Here is a 15,145-nt window from a genome sequence, read left to right as displayed (position 1 = left end):
ATCTTACACCTTGTTAACTTCATCTGATACTGACTGCCTTCTTCACTATCAGAATCCAGACAGCACAATAAGCTTCAATAAAATCCATGGGAAGGTGACACAAATTAGGAGTTCAATACATTCTCAGAGTAAGTTCCCAATAGTATCTTGACAGAAGTCATCTTCTACATGTCCTGAAGTAACACACAATTCAAACCTGTGTCAAATGTGCTTGGCTTGTTTTTGTTAGCAGCTAATCAAAATCATACCAGCAAGTCCTCCCAGAAGAAAATAAGGAATAATAAAAAAAGATATTGTTTTTTTCTTTTTCTCCAGTTCATTTTTTTGAAATAGTGGGTGCAAAGTGGCACCTATAGCCAAGACTTGGCACAATACTGTGCCTCTACCCATTTATAAACCCCTCCAGCACTACCCATTTCATCAGTATCACCAGCTACGTCTGACTTTAACCAAGCCCAGTTTGGGTCGTTGCATAAGATGGTGAACAGAGAAGTGCTGGAGACCCCACATGGGCCCAAACCCAAGTGCTCCTGAAGTATGGCAGGTCTGCATTTGTGTATAGCATCCATTAACTTCTTTGAAGGCATTTAAGATTGTGATTGATTTGGTATTAGTCTAAACAGATTATCCTCATCTTCAAGCAAATGAAATACATAAGTAGATTGTCAGGATGAGAAAGCAATATTTCAGTGAAACGAACGGATTAAAAAGATAAGACAAAGGTTTGACTACTCAATCAGCTATAATCTTGATGTCAGGCCTTGAGAAATATAGGTCAATATGTCTGACGTTAGGTACTTCAACAGCCCAGAGATTTAAATGTATTTAAAAAATCGTGATTCTAAATTTGAGACAGTGATTGGACTTTCAAAATGTTTTCAAGACAACATAAAATAATTCTCATTATTTGCTACCTCTACTCACTCTGAGCTCTACCATGTTGTTCCCAGTCAAGGTGAAGGCATTACACACACAAAATAAAGAGGTTTTCATTTGCAAACAAGGACAGCCAGCTCTTCCATGTGAGGTCCCTTGTTTTTGGAAGTGGGAACCTCTCAGGTGCCGGAGCTGAATCCAACAGGGATCACAAATCAGAGCTGTGAACTGCCATAGCTGACAGTCCACCATACGAATTAAAATTAAATTCAGTAAGAATTCATCTTAACAGGCCAGGCAGGAGTTGGATATGCTGCTTGCTCATCTGTCTCTCTTTACCAGGCAGTAACACGTGCAGAGGGCAGGGAGCAAGCAGGGACACAAGCCCTCGAACAGCCCCACATGAATCAGGAAAGCTCAGGGATCAGGGCTGGTGTAAGGAAAATCATCCTTTGACGTGTAAACACATCCCCGCTGGTCATGAGCTCTCGTTTATCCTGCGGTAGGATCTCAGCAGAGGACTGCGCTGTCTGTTCCCCCACAATGCAAAATGCCACATCCTCCCCCAGCCCAGGAACTCACACGGCAGCAAATTTGGAGAGAGATTTGGGATGGGAAGGTCTGTTAGACCAAAGTCACCATTGCTTGCTGAAAGGGAGATCAACAAGAAAGCAAAGCAAAGTTATGCACAGTCCTGGTGAAACTGTACGAGTTGTTTATAAGCAAGGTAAGCATCAGAGCTGCTCTCAGTTCGGTTTTGCAGTGAAAAGGTTATAATTTAAGCATACTTGACAGGTACACACAACTAAGCAGAAAACTTATACTCAGTAAATACTTATTTTTAGTCATATAAGAAGCCCCTATCTCTAGAGTACTAAAAGGTGCACCTTACTGTAGGCATTGCATTGCATAAACAGAATGTGTTGGTTTAAACTCCGCTGAAAACACAATGGTGAAGTAAAAGGTTTAAAAATTGCCAGCATCAAAGGGGCACAATCCACAGGGAAAAAAAGTATTTCTTGTTCCTTGGAGGCTACTACAAGCTACTTGCAGTAATTAAAAACAACTCTGCACTGTACGATATTGACAACTGGGTAAGATGTTGTTTTCCAGCCAGAGGTAGAATTAATTACGCTGCTCTAGATTGTCTTTATTCACTTCTGGGGTTTTTTTCTCATTAGTCAAAACGACATCACAAAACAACTACTGGCTTTATTTCAGAATCTGCCTCTAAAAAAAAAAAAAATTACAGAAGGGAAACAAAATTATTGAAGACAAAATGCTAATGAGATCTAGCCCTAAACTGTACGGTCACTTTACAGAGCACCTGTACATGCTGTGTAGGTGAGCAAAATTAATCAAACACTGTGCAACATATACATAGATTCAATCCCAGTTAACTTAATCTTTTTATTTACTGTTGATTCCCTAGGAGTGCATGTTAAGTACCTGAAATACAGAGACAGTGACAAGTTCAGCCTCACGGTGCCCAGCACCAGATCCTTCAGACCCTTAGGAGGGCTCTTACGTGTTACTCAGGTGCCTGGCCTGCGTTCGTCCTCTCTCCTCCCCATCAAACACCTACTGAAAGGTTTGCAGGACTGAAGGGCCGAGGACTTCAGCGCTACCAGGCCGCCCTTCCCAAGGCAACGACTGCCATCTTGGTAAGCCCTTGTAACGATATAAATGCAGCCCATGTACTCTGTCTGAGGTGGGGTGCTGTTTGGCCTTCTAAAATGCGTAACTGTACCTAAAGCCATTGATTAAAACGGTTGCTACCTGTCTCTAGCAGGTCAGTAACTGCCTATCACTGTTAAAATTCAGCTTTTGCCCTCGATTTTTGCAGGGCCTGTTTTCACGGCAGGCTCCGAGGGGATGCCGCCCAAGCAGGCATCGCACCCGGCTGGCCTTCGGAAAGGCTGCCGTGAGACTCAGGGCTTAGAAGCGCGGGAGATTTGGTGAAGGTTCTTCGACTTTCAGGCCGTGTCCTGCTGGCAAGCCAGACGCCGAGGTCCCCCACACTTCGCCTCCCCTCACCCGCCCGCGGCGGGTGCTGACGCCTCAGCACCGACCCTCCACAAAGCCCCGCCCCTGCCCGGGACGGCGCCCCGCGGCGCATGCGCGGGAGGCCGTGCGGAGGCGGCGCATGCGCTGTACGGCCGCCCGCGCCAAAAGTGAGGCCGAGATGGCGGCGCCCAGGGCCGCCAAGGGAAGCTGAGGGTGTGTGAGGTGCAGCAGCGGGCTCCCGCGCGCAGGTAACGGGTCCCCCGGTCGGCGGGCGCGGGGCTCGCCTCCTGTCAACCCAACGGCTCGAACTGCGGCCCGCCTCCGCTCCTCCTCGCCCTCACCCCCGGGCGGCCTTTGCCCCCGGTGCTTGCAGCCGTGCGCTCCTCCGCGCTTCACCTGGCCCGCTCTGTTAGCCTCGCTGCCCCCGCCCTGCCGCTGCTAGCGGGTCGGCCCCTCGCAGCCGGCTCCCCCAGCGGGCCTGTGCCCCGCAGCACCCCTTCCCGAGTCTCCCGCGTCGCCGTGACTGCTCTCCTGCTCACTCTTTCCCGCTGAGGGAGCTGCCTGCTCCCCTGCCTGCTGCTCCAGCGGTGGACCACCCCCACAGAGCCTTTGCCAATAAACTGCAGGGGGAAAAAAATGTAGGAAGGCTTTTGTTTTCCTTTTTGAATTCGAATGTGAGCCGCAGGGAAAAGAAAGGAATTTGCCTGCCTCACGTGCAGGGTGAGTGAAATGTGCTGGCCCTTACAAGCAATTTTCAGTACCTTAATTTAGTAAAGGCTTCCTGTCCTGTGTGCTTATTGCACCTTTCCAAAGCAGGGTCTCAACCTTTGTTCCTCTGTCAGACCAGTCTCTTCCACCCTTCTTGGCACACCCTGCGGAGCTGGATGGTTTGGGTTTGTAATGTGCTCCTTCGAAGACCCGCGCAGCACTGGAGGGGGATGCCCATAACTGGGGTGGGGAGAGGCACCCTTCTTGTCCTAGTCTCATGCCTACAAGCCTGGAAAGGCAAAACCACTTAGCACCACATCTCTTGCATGTGCTATGTGTCCTTGCTTGACCCAACATGTGACTCGCTGATCATCAGGTCTCGTGCATGAGGGGGTCTGGGAGCCGGAAAGAGACGGCAGATCTCTCTCTCATCCTTGAAGCCTGTTTGTTTAAATGAGCTTTGCTCTAATGCTCTGTGACCCAGGCTGCGGCCCCTTTCCCACTCACATCCACTGCTCTGACCCCTGCTTGCATGACCTGTAGGGCCTGAGGTCACCCAAATGTACTCTGGCAGGTATGATGTTGGCAGGCAGGCTCCTCTTGAGCTGTGCGCAGGCGTGAGGTTTAGCTTGTGTCTTTCCTTTCTGTCTTCATCAAAGGATTCACATGTACGTAACATTCATGTTTTAAAATATATATAGAGAGAGTAAATCAGCAATGCCAAAAGAGGCCTGCCATATGAAAGGGAAGTGCTCCTTTCTATTGTAAAAGAAATTGAAATAATAGAAACAATTAATAAGGAAATAATTCATAAAAATAAGCAAAACTGTGAAGTACTGAAATGTTCTTGCTAATTTTGAGCTGAGTGAGGAAGTGTAAGGTGATGGAGGGGTAGAAATTAGGTGTCTGCTGAATGACTTGTGTGCACCTGCACTGGGAATCCTGATTTCAGTCCTGGATTTGTTATTATTACAAATATGAGAAGTTTTAGAGATTAGCAACAAAAAATTCAAGGCACTGGCATGACTTATGTAAATTAAAAATGTTTGAAAGAGCTTGTTTGATAAGTAACAGAGAAAAGGTGCAATTCTTTAGATATGTAATGATACAGGCAATGAGGGCTTGTGTATCCATATGTGGTGAATATTAAGGAAGTATAACTCCCACTAGCTATACTGGGGACCTATTTTAGGTGATACAGCAATTACTTCTACTGATAATGTTGCTATCATGTGGGAAATAAATAAATGTGTTTCTTATACAGAGTTTCTCTACACAGAGATTTTAATGCTGTAACTCTGCAAGAAAAAAATTACCAACTGACTGAAATAGCTAGGTTGGTACAACAGTCAAGTATATAAGCCAGAATTTTTAAAAAAACCCAACCATAGAGGATAGCAAATATTGATATAAATAAACAAACAAGGTTTTTTAAAAAAGAATTAGGGGTGAAGACAAGGAAGAAATCTTCTCAGCATAGGGGGTTTTTTAAAGCCATATTTCCTACTGTAGGAAGTAAAATCGGTGAATATCCTATTGAGACAGAGGCCAAACTTGCAGACTATTTGATGTTTTTCACATCTGAGTAGTTTTATTTTTGAAGACTCACTCTAAAGCATATGAGGAGTTCTTTTAACTGGATTTTCAGTTGAAAGAGAACTGGATTGCTTGACTTGCTTGACTTGTTAAATTGTATCTTTTCAGAACAGTGTAAGTTTCTCATGTAATTCTTGCAGAAAACTATACTGACAAGGAAGCCCTTAGCGAAATACTCAATTTAGAATATCTAGTTGAAATCTCAAATTACAGTCATCCTCCCCCATCCTTTTTCAGTGATGACAAATTCAATAGTTCTACAGGATAATTTCATCCAACTTCCTCTTCTCCCTATTTTAATTCTAAATTGTTACTAACACCCTGTTAGCCGTCTTCTTCTGTTCAGTCTTCTTCTGTTCTTGAACCTTCAGTTGACGAATCCTGCTTTTATGGGAGATTGAATGCCTGAATTGTATCTTATTAGAGGAGAAATCTAACAGAACAGTTTTGTTCTGTGCAAGGGGCGCAGTTAGTTCTCTTGGCTAAAAAATAAATGTTTTTACAATTCAAACACATGGGCATAAAATGTAAGTACCATGGAAAGTAGCCAAGTAATCTAAATCAAGCTAAAATAGGTTTCATAGCTACCAAATTTCTGTGTAATCGTAATAATCACTTAATTCCTGTTATATATTGTAGACTGAAATACATATTTTTGTTTTTTTCAGATACTATAACCTTCAGAATGCAGCTGATTTGTCAGAGAGTTGGCACTTGTTCCTCATGTTTGAAGAGACAACTAAATGACTTCCTGGGATTCATTAAATGGCAGAAAAGACTGGTTCCTGCTTGTGTCAGAACTATTTACAGTGAGACCGGGAAGTGGGAAAAAAGCTATAGTTTGGAGACAAGAAAAAGAGTTGAAAATTGGTGGCTCCCAAGAATAAAGGATCAGTTCTGCAAAATTTCAGAAACTGATGTAAGCATTATGAGAAATTTGGAAATTACGTGTTTGATATTTTTGTTTTCTCTGAATGAAATTAATTGAAAATTTCTTAGTACAGTTGGCTTATAATGATGAGGTGTATATTACATTTCAGGGGGAAATACTTTTATATAATAGTAGATTATTAAAAACAGTTGATGAAATAGGTGGAAAAATAATAATAGTAAAAAAATCTTGAGGAAAACACAATCAGCAAAGTATGAACTTGTAAATTAAAGAATTAATTATTTAAAGTATTAGAAGAAACATCTTTACATTTGTAACTTTTGTAAACACTTAATGATCTTGTTCCCAATGGTTATGACAAATCTGTTGCAGTACACACTGTGACTCATTAAAATTTGTGTTAAGGGAAGGTAGTTTTTAAAGAATATTTTCTGGTTTACAGTGTCTTAGAAATAACGAGTGACTTGCAGAAAAAAAAAGTTTTCCCATGCAATAAAAGATCTTGAAAACAGTTATAATCTTAGTCTCTGACTCTTTTTGCCTTCACAATTGTGTTCAGTCACATAGGTATAAAAACACTTTTGTGTCTCTGCATGTTTGTTTGTTCTTCTTTCCTAAAATGTGCCCCCTCTCCAACAAAAAATTGATTCTCTCAGTGTCGAAGAGAGAAAAGGGGCTTGCTTTTTCTGAGGAAGAAAACAGGTGAAAATGGTGTGTATGCATGTATGTGTATGTAGCAGGGAAAGCATTAATTTAGGCTTGTGTCTTTAATATCTGACAATACATGTACACATAGGTATCATATATAAATCATACATATGCCAAGTTCTATTTTTAGTTCTATTTTTAATGATATTTTTGTTTTATCCTTACAGTTGAAGTAAATTTAATAACATCTCATACTAAGAGGAAAATAGTGTATAGTGCTGCAATGAAGTACTCAGATTATTTCTAATTTTGCTGTTATTGGGCAAAAGTGATAAAGAAGTAATATTTGCTAAATATTAATAGAGTTTGGTTCAGGATAGTAAAAGCTGCCCATAATTTCTTTTTGCATTATTAATAAAATAATGTAGGAACTTATCAAGCATGTATCAATAGTAAATTCAATGGTAAATTCAATGGTAATCAAGAAGATTTATTAGGAATCATTTATGTGAGAGAGATAATGTTTGATTTCTTTGTAACTTTTGTCAATTTACACAAACCTAACTAACTGAAATTTTTACTTTCTTTTGACTATGCAAGATACTGCTTGTAAGATGTGTTTGTATCTCAGCATACATAGTGGAACTGAACAGTTTCACTTCAGTGGATGTTCATGCAATTGCAAATGATTGAGTTAGTCATTCTGAGTTACTGCAATTCAGCTGACAAAAAACAACTGGCTCTGAGTGAGCTCCATGTTGTAAATACAAAGTAAAACGTTTATTTAATCTGTCATGTTCTCATTTTTTGGTGGAACAGATTAGGAGCGCATAGATAATCAGTGACACATACTGTGGTAGGGAATGGTGATTTGTTAAGCTGCAGTTACGTTAATATATCTTCTGTTGAGTAAAAGTTGATTAAAAACAATTTTCAGGTGTTATATAAATACCAATATAAATCGATGAGATGGCAGCAAAGTCTGGTAAAACATCTGCATTTACAGCCCCAAAGAATTTGATCCTAGGAACTTTGTCAGTGCTCACTTGGATCAGTTCCAGCAGAACCTTGTGTCTTTTCATGGCACTGTGTAGTTTATAATGTGTGCATGTATTTATTCAAGTGGAATGCTAACTCATGTAGTTATAACTTTCTAAAAATTTCTTTCTAGAAATCAAGACCAAAGTTTTACGTGCTTTCTATGTTCCCATATCCTTCTGGAAAGCTTCACATGGGCCATGTTCGTGTCTACACCATCAGTGATGCAGTAGCTCGGTTCCAGAAAATGAGAGGGATGCAGGTAAGAAAAGGTAGGACTGGGTGTTTTTTTGATGTTTTAATATAACAGCTGGCCAGGAAATTACATTTTCCAAAATCCATGAAGGTGAAAGCTTAGTTGGAATATATGCTACAAATGCATAGATAATGACCTGGGGACCTTTGAATATTGAAATTTGAGACTTTTTTAAAAAAGGTGGTGTTCAGAACTCACAGTTGATAACAAATAGTTAGAAGCTATCTCAAATGATACAGCTGATGCTGTATCAGCTACCTGAATCTATTGATGTACGGCACAGTGTCAATGAGATGTGTTGGGCCACACCTTTTCTATGAGAGAAGACTGAAGACCGTACTGCCATCTAGGTGGGACCACGGGGGAGAAAAAAATGCAGCTGGCAAGAGAAAACAGACGCCACAGAAATCGACTCCCTTCACCTCTTCTGCTCCTCACAAAAGGTTGATGTCCTTTGTCAGACTTGGAGGGGACATCCTGCTCCTCTGTGCCAGCTTGGAGGGAAACCCGTTCTCATGACTGCTGTAAATCAGGTGAACGGGGTCCCATCACACATCATGTCACCGGGGTGTAACTGTAGAAGTTTCTGTTTTGTAGTGGCTGACCCCTTGACTTGCATATTCCAGCCTTGCTCGTACGTACAAAATGCTGTCTTCTGAGGGTGCAAGTCTGTGAAGTAGGCTAAGACTTAACTACTTGCCACATCTGCAAGGAGAAATAACACTTTCCCTTCTGCGTTCCTTTGTTTCCCAGTCTGCCCCATGCCTGCCATCATTTCTTCCTCTCTCCCTTCTCTCTCTCTGGTAGGTAGAAGGTGTAGCTGAGAGCCTAGTCCCTGCAGTCTGCAGGTGGGATCCTAATTGGTGTTCTGCAGTAAAGACTGGCAGGTAAAATTTGAAGGATGTGAGGAAGGTGTAGGAGAATTGTGGCCTGAGTGACAAGCATGTTGAGGGGGAAGAAGACATTGGTAGGGGGAAAATGTTAAGAATCTGGGAAACAGTAGGAAGGAGGAATATGGAAAGAGAATATCCAATTTTAGGGTAGGGAGCAAAAGGAAAGAAATAGCTGTAGTCAGGAATCTAGGATGAGACTTGGGAAGGAATTCTCTCTAATGTACGAGAGAGAAGGAGCAGTTCAAGAATATAAGAATCAGACCCTCGAAAGAGTGCAAAGAAGATGAAATGGAGAAATAAATGTTAGTTGTTGGCTGTGGTACTAAGTGTAATTTCCTTGCTACAAGTGCTGCAGAAGTGTGGTGTTTCCTGGATTTATCACCATCCATGAGACTCTTAAAGGTATTATCACTGAATTATTCAGTGTGCTGCCTTTCCAAATACTATGTATTTTATGCCAATGATGAACATACCGTGCACTGAATACGTGCTGTTGCTTTACAGAAATGCATTCTCATGCTTTTAAAATACAGGAAAAGAAAATAACTATCTTAGACTTTAAATGAGGAAAAAACCCAAACATTGTCTGTTGTAATACTAACCTTTCGTAACTCCTCTGAATGACCAGAACTTAGATCTCATTAAAAACATCGAGCCAGCTGAGCTCTTAAAGGGACTTTTGATTCTTGCTTGTTGTTAAGATCACTGGAGATGTTATTTCAGGACAGCTCATTTCTCATCAATAAAAGTGGAGATATCCACTACATTCCTGTTCAGAGGGGTGAAAACATGCTTCCTCTTCTGCTAGCTAAAATAAAGTTAAAATAGTTGTCTACATCCAGTAGGATGCTGTAGGTGTTAGCTTCTGAATACAAGGGAGGTAAGCACCTATAGTAGAAATCTTTGGAGAAAATGAAAATATATAATTGCAGTAAAATACAAGAGCCACAATGAAAGCAGGTTTTTATTTCCACGATGGCCTATTTTTTCCAGAAAAGTTTTGAAAGTATTTTAAAGTTTTTAAATCTTGCATTTCAGCTTATTTTTGCATTTCATGTAAAAATTACTTTGAAGGGTATTAGAGTGCCTGTAAAACATGCTGAATTTCTATAAATATGTATCTTTTCTGTTGTGTTAACCACTTTGAACATCTATTTATGACTAAAGGTAGGCAGCCAAAGAATTTAACCTTCATGTACGATTAAGAGACATTAAAGATCTCTCAAATGATTTTCTGAGTATGTCAGACTAAGAGCTATTGTGTTAGTGATGCACATTAACTTGCTGGAACTTATATTTACCTTAAAAAACCTTTTATTTATTAGCCATGCTACTTTTTCCATCACTTAGAATTAAAGCCTTTATAATTGATTTTTTCCTCGCAATTAATTTATCAGCCTCTAGATGTTTTCTCCAGCCATTGTCACGGTTGTGCAATCTGTTAAAATTTCTTTATTGTGATGGTTATAGGCTATGACATGGTTATGTCTTATCATACATAAAATTTGATATGCCCACGAAAAATGTTTTTCCCTGTATCCAGGGAATTACTGGAATTCTTCAGTACATAAAAAGAAAGAATGCTTTAAAACAAAATTATTAGTGTGCATAATTTTGAAGTTATTCTATTGATTTTTTAATTTTTTTTTCTTTCTGGAATTTCAGCTTTAATACTGCATGTTTGAAAGTTCAGGGACTGCTAATTTTTCTCAAGTCAAAATTCTAAGTAGAAGTGAATGCATTTCAGGTATTCAAGGCAAGTTTAGGGTAAGATTTTTGAGTAGTAATTGCTTCCATCATTTCCAAACTAACGAAAAGGAAGAGTCATTTAAAATAATCTTAAGAACTGTATCTCTACATATAGATGTAGAACTGACCTTGGTTAGCAAGTCATAAAACTGTGCTAGAAGCAATACAGGTAGGTTGAAAGTGTTTGTAAGGCAACGAGGAGTGATGGACTGTTACCATGAAAAATACAGGCAAAAACATTCAGAGTTAGAGTTCCCAGGGAAAACTTCAGACTACAATGTGTTTTTGTTGTTGGATAAACAGTGAGGGAAAATATCAGGGAAAATATATATAGTGTGTACATAGTTGACATATATATGGTTGAGTAAAAGAGTAATGTGTGTTGAATAAGGTGGAGATATTCTTCTTAGAGGACACCTTCATGAGAAGATAGTAAATTATCTTCATATTGGTTTAATCTGAACAGTCTTATTTGTTATAATACTTAAGTAAGGATAAGCTTGAATATCTTTACAAAGGGATTAGAGCTCCTTTAGTAAATTGGAACCATTCTTTGGAATGCATTCTGTCATTTTTTCATATTGGAGGTGGTTTGAAATCTTAACTGGGAAAGTGTTAAATCATTTGGATGCTGTTTTTTTGTTTTTCTGAAATGGAACATTAGTATTTCGTTTTTCTAGCTGGATAGGATCTGATTTTGTTTCATTTAAAGTATTCTAGAGAGGTAATATGCACTGAAATCTGCTGATATTTGCCAGAAACCTGTACTTCACCAGCATTTTAATTGGGAAAATAAGTATTTGTTGCTCTTTTCCCCCCCCTTGTTTCTGGAAGAAATACTGCTTCAACATAAAGCTGTAGATGATATTGGTGACTAATGACACTGAAAATGGGCAATCAAACAGATTACCTAATGAGCAGCAGCCTTTTCTGCAATACCTGACTGGCTAGTCTTTTATTAAATGGTGAGCAGGGGTGGGATTTAATGCAAGTGTAACATCACAATAGGCAGTCGCTTTTTCAGTGTACTGATGAGTGATAAGCTTCAGAGTTTTCAGTAGGAGCTGCGTGAATGTGTGTATTGCAGTACAGAGGTAGTCACCTGAGTTATATCAACACTGGGCCAGTGCATTGATTGTGCCGACGGGTGATGAAGTCCCGTTTGTCTTGCCTGAAGATCTGAGCAGTGAAGCATTGTCTTGTTCCAACACCCCACAAGTACTTGTAGGCAGTGCATGGGGAGCAAACTCTGTCATGCACTTAGATCAGTTTGCTGGGTAAATGATTTGTAGAGTACATCTGTTGTAAGATAAGTTGTTTACATTCTAAGTACTGAAGATGAAGTCTGAAGTCTTTGCATGGGAGCTGTAAACCATATAGATTACTTAGCATGAATGCAGTGAGCTGGTCTCTTTCGAAAATGTGTTAAGGATAACATTTTTCTTGAAGTGCAATTAAAACAATTTTTGTGTATGGAGAATTCTAGTCACAGATCTTATTACAAACATATTTCTTTTAAAATGCTATGAAAAAGAAATGTATATATTTTAAATTACAATTTTGTATCTATTAATAAACCAATCCAGAACTAAACTGTGACGTTTCTGGTTGTGTTTTCTCCGTAAAGGTACATGCACATTGTGAATTCAAATGTACGAGTTTTGTAAGAAATTAAGAGATTTCCTATTCATTATTTGAGAGTGCCATGTACAAATTATAGAGATATTCATGGTGATTTTCACCATGGCAGATTTCCAGTCTGCTACTGCTTGGGGAAAAATTATTTACCATTGCTTTATCATGCTATCATTATAATGTCTTTGATAAATTCCAAAGTGGATAATTTGTGCCTCTCAGAGGACTGAGAATAATTCCCTTAGCAATCAGTAAACAGAGAGTGATTCAGTTCAATAGTTCCTGTGATATCTTTTTAATAAAATTTTGAATTGTAACTGATACCACAGCAAGGCTGTCATATGCAAGTTGTGCAGAAATGAGAATGATCATTGGACAGTTCAGGGTGAAATTCCTGTACACTAGGATCAGATTTCTTAATTTATACTTAAATATAGTATCTGCTGATAGATAGGATTGCAGTATTGTCAGTGATATTTCCACAATACCCCAAAATGACTTAAAAAGCATTTTCATTTTATCCAAAATGTCTTTTTTTTAAATTGGATATATTTTCATTAATTGTTTTCTCTTTCAGCAGTGAATATTAATACTCTTGAAATTGTAAAAGTGAATGGTATTGAAGAAAGACAGGCACGTTTAATTAGAACTTTATAATTAATTCATCAGTAGGATGAATTATTTCAATACAGTTCCATTTTCCAGTCATCATTAGCTGCTATTCTCCACCATTTTTTTGTGTGAGGCTGTTGTGTCCTTTTGCCAGGTTATTTTGTGTGGTATAAACCAAGTGGAAAGTATTACAGGTTTCCTATGTGAATTGAATCTTACTTAAATTTAGTTTTCCAGCAGCAAGTACTGAAAGTGTTAATTAGCTCACTCTGTTTCATTTTGAAAGAAAGAGAAAATGAGATATTATTTTAAATGCAATTATGTTATACAAGAATGTGTGAGATTAAGGAGGCGAGTGACACCTTTGTTTTCTAAATGTTTGTAATAGTGTGTGGATGTAGAATAATTTCTTATATCTTGTGAAAATAAGAAATAAATGAGAGCATTTTATAGGCAGAGTTATGTTTTGATAGAAATCTGTGTGGGTTGATTATTTTTTAATTTGAAAGTGCCTTATCAGAATGCAAATATGCAGCATTCTGTTGCACAGAATCATTGAAATAGTCCTTGCTAGAATGTACACACTAGTCAAAAATTCATTATTTTAATCTATTTCCAGGTGTGCCTTGTCTGCTTGGGGGTTTTTTGTGTGGTGCTGGTGGTAATTTTTAGCTGTTGTGTAACGGTGTTTATTACGTGGTACGCTTGGAATACAATCTAGGCTGCGTTCAGGTGGAGGTCTTGTAGTTAAAATGTGTTTTATGTGTAATCTGTCGATTTACAAATCAGATTTTCAACATGTTCAGTCTAATTGTAGCGGACAGTGGAAGGAGCAGCTGTCCTCTCCTTTCCCATCTCCAGCCGCGTGTCCTTGGTGTCTCACTTGTGTGTGGTTGCACAACTATGAGATCAAGTGCAAGGAGGATGACAGAAAGTTGCTGCTGGAGCCAGGGGTGTCTTCTGGCAGCTGAAACTCATGACCATGGATCACCTATTTTGTCAGCCTTTTTTGGTTAGTTCATGTCGAGTGTGTCATGGGGCTATAACTAGAGACAGGAATGTAGACTTTGCTGTATTGATTCAAACCCCTAATCTGTCAGGAAACCTCTTCATTTTCATTTTTGGTTCTCTTCTCTTATCACACATTCTCTGAATAAATAAATGTTTTTACAGGCATTCTGGTATCTGTCTTAAAATTTAGAATGCGTTGATCTGGATGTAAGAAAGATACGTCAGCTCCCTGGTCATAGTTTTGAGACACACAGAGCACATCAGGAGAGCAAACAAATTCTTTGTTTCCTTACGCACATTAAGGAAAATTCACTGAGTTGTCTGTCCTAGTTATGTTGACAGAGGCAGAGAACTGAGTGGTACGAGATCATTGTCAGCTTTGTGTTATATAGTACCTGCTGATCTCACCTACTAATGTCAGTGTGATGGGCTGATTGTTACGGCAGTCTATAGATAAAAATCCTCTGAAAGGAAGAGCTGAGATATCAGAAATGAATTAATGGAGTGGCTGTGTCTTCCTCTGCTTCGTCCCACAGTCACATTAAGAGCTCTAGCCATCGTTAACAACAGGTTTTTGACCGTGTGGCAAAATGATTCTTACAGCAATGCTTTGAGCTAATATGAAGTCAGAGCCTTTGGGATCTAAAACGTTTCAAGATGCAGCTGTTTTCCTTTTTAATAATCTGCTCCTGAAAAGACCACTCGGTGTGGTAGTTACCAAGCACTTTGTTCCCCATGCACTAATAAATCGCTTCCTCACAACTGCATGTTCCTGTGCAAAATATAGTATGTTGAGTGGTAGAAGATGCCAGTCTTTCATAGTTGATCCTGCCAGATCATGTGAACTTCTGAGGATCTTAAGCCCTCTGTGTTCAAGACTAACCTAGTAGTTTTAACCAGGAAGAGTTTATCTGTCTACTTCATCGTGAAGACCAGAAACACACAGCTGCTTTTGAAGATAGTACTGGCTTCTGCTGTCTTAAAATGACTGAAACTGTAGCCTGCCTTCTTTTACCAGGTATAGACATCGCTGGACATATGCAGGCCTCCTCTCTCTACAAGATACGTTCATTATTTGTTTTTCTTTCTCCTTGCGGCTTGGAGAAAATACTGTCTGTACAGGGAAGTGATGCTTGGAGGAATGGTCACTCTAGTGAGTAGAATTGATCCCTTAGTTGCATAAGGTTTAGAGACTGCTGTCAGAAGCAATCAAGTCAGCATTCA

At 39.5% G+C, this 15,145-nt stretch overlaps 1 protein-coding gene across 1 annotated transcript in view; it reads left to right on the top strand.

Moving 5' to 3' along the window:
* Positions 1-3,593: 3,593 nt before the first annotated feature.
* Positions 3,594-15,145, top strand: part of LARS2 (leucyl-tRNA synthetase 2, mitochondrial) — an 86,964-nt gene continuing 75,412 nt past the window's right edge. The window contains exons 1-3 of the mRNA XM_059818457.1: positions 3,594-3,603; positions 5,856-6,106; positions 7,899-8,027. Of these exons, the coding sequence (XP_059674440.1) occupies positions 5,873-6,106; positions 7,899-8,027 (363 nt within the window). The 5' untranslated portion in view covers positions 3,594-3,603; positions 5,856-5,872. The remainder of the gene's footprint in view (positions 3,604-5,855; positions 6,107-7,898; positions 8,028-15,145) is intronic.

The sequence above is a fragment of the Gavia stellata genome, chromosome 6 (assembly GCF_030936135.1).
Source record: "Gavia stellata isolate bGavSte3 chromosome 6, bGavSte3.hap2, whole genome shotgun sequence".
NCBI classification, from domain to species: Eukaryota; Metazoa; Chordata; class Aves; order Gaviiformes; family Gaviidae; genus Gavia; species Gavia stellata.
This window is presented reverse-complemented; position numbering and strand designations above follow the sequence as displayed.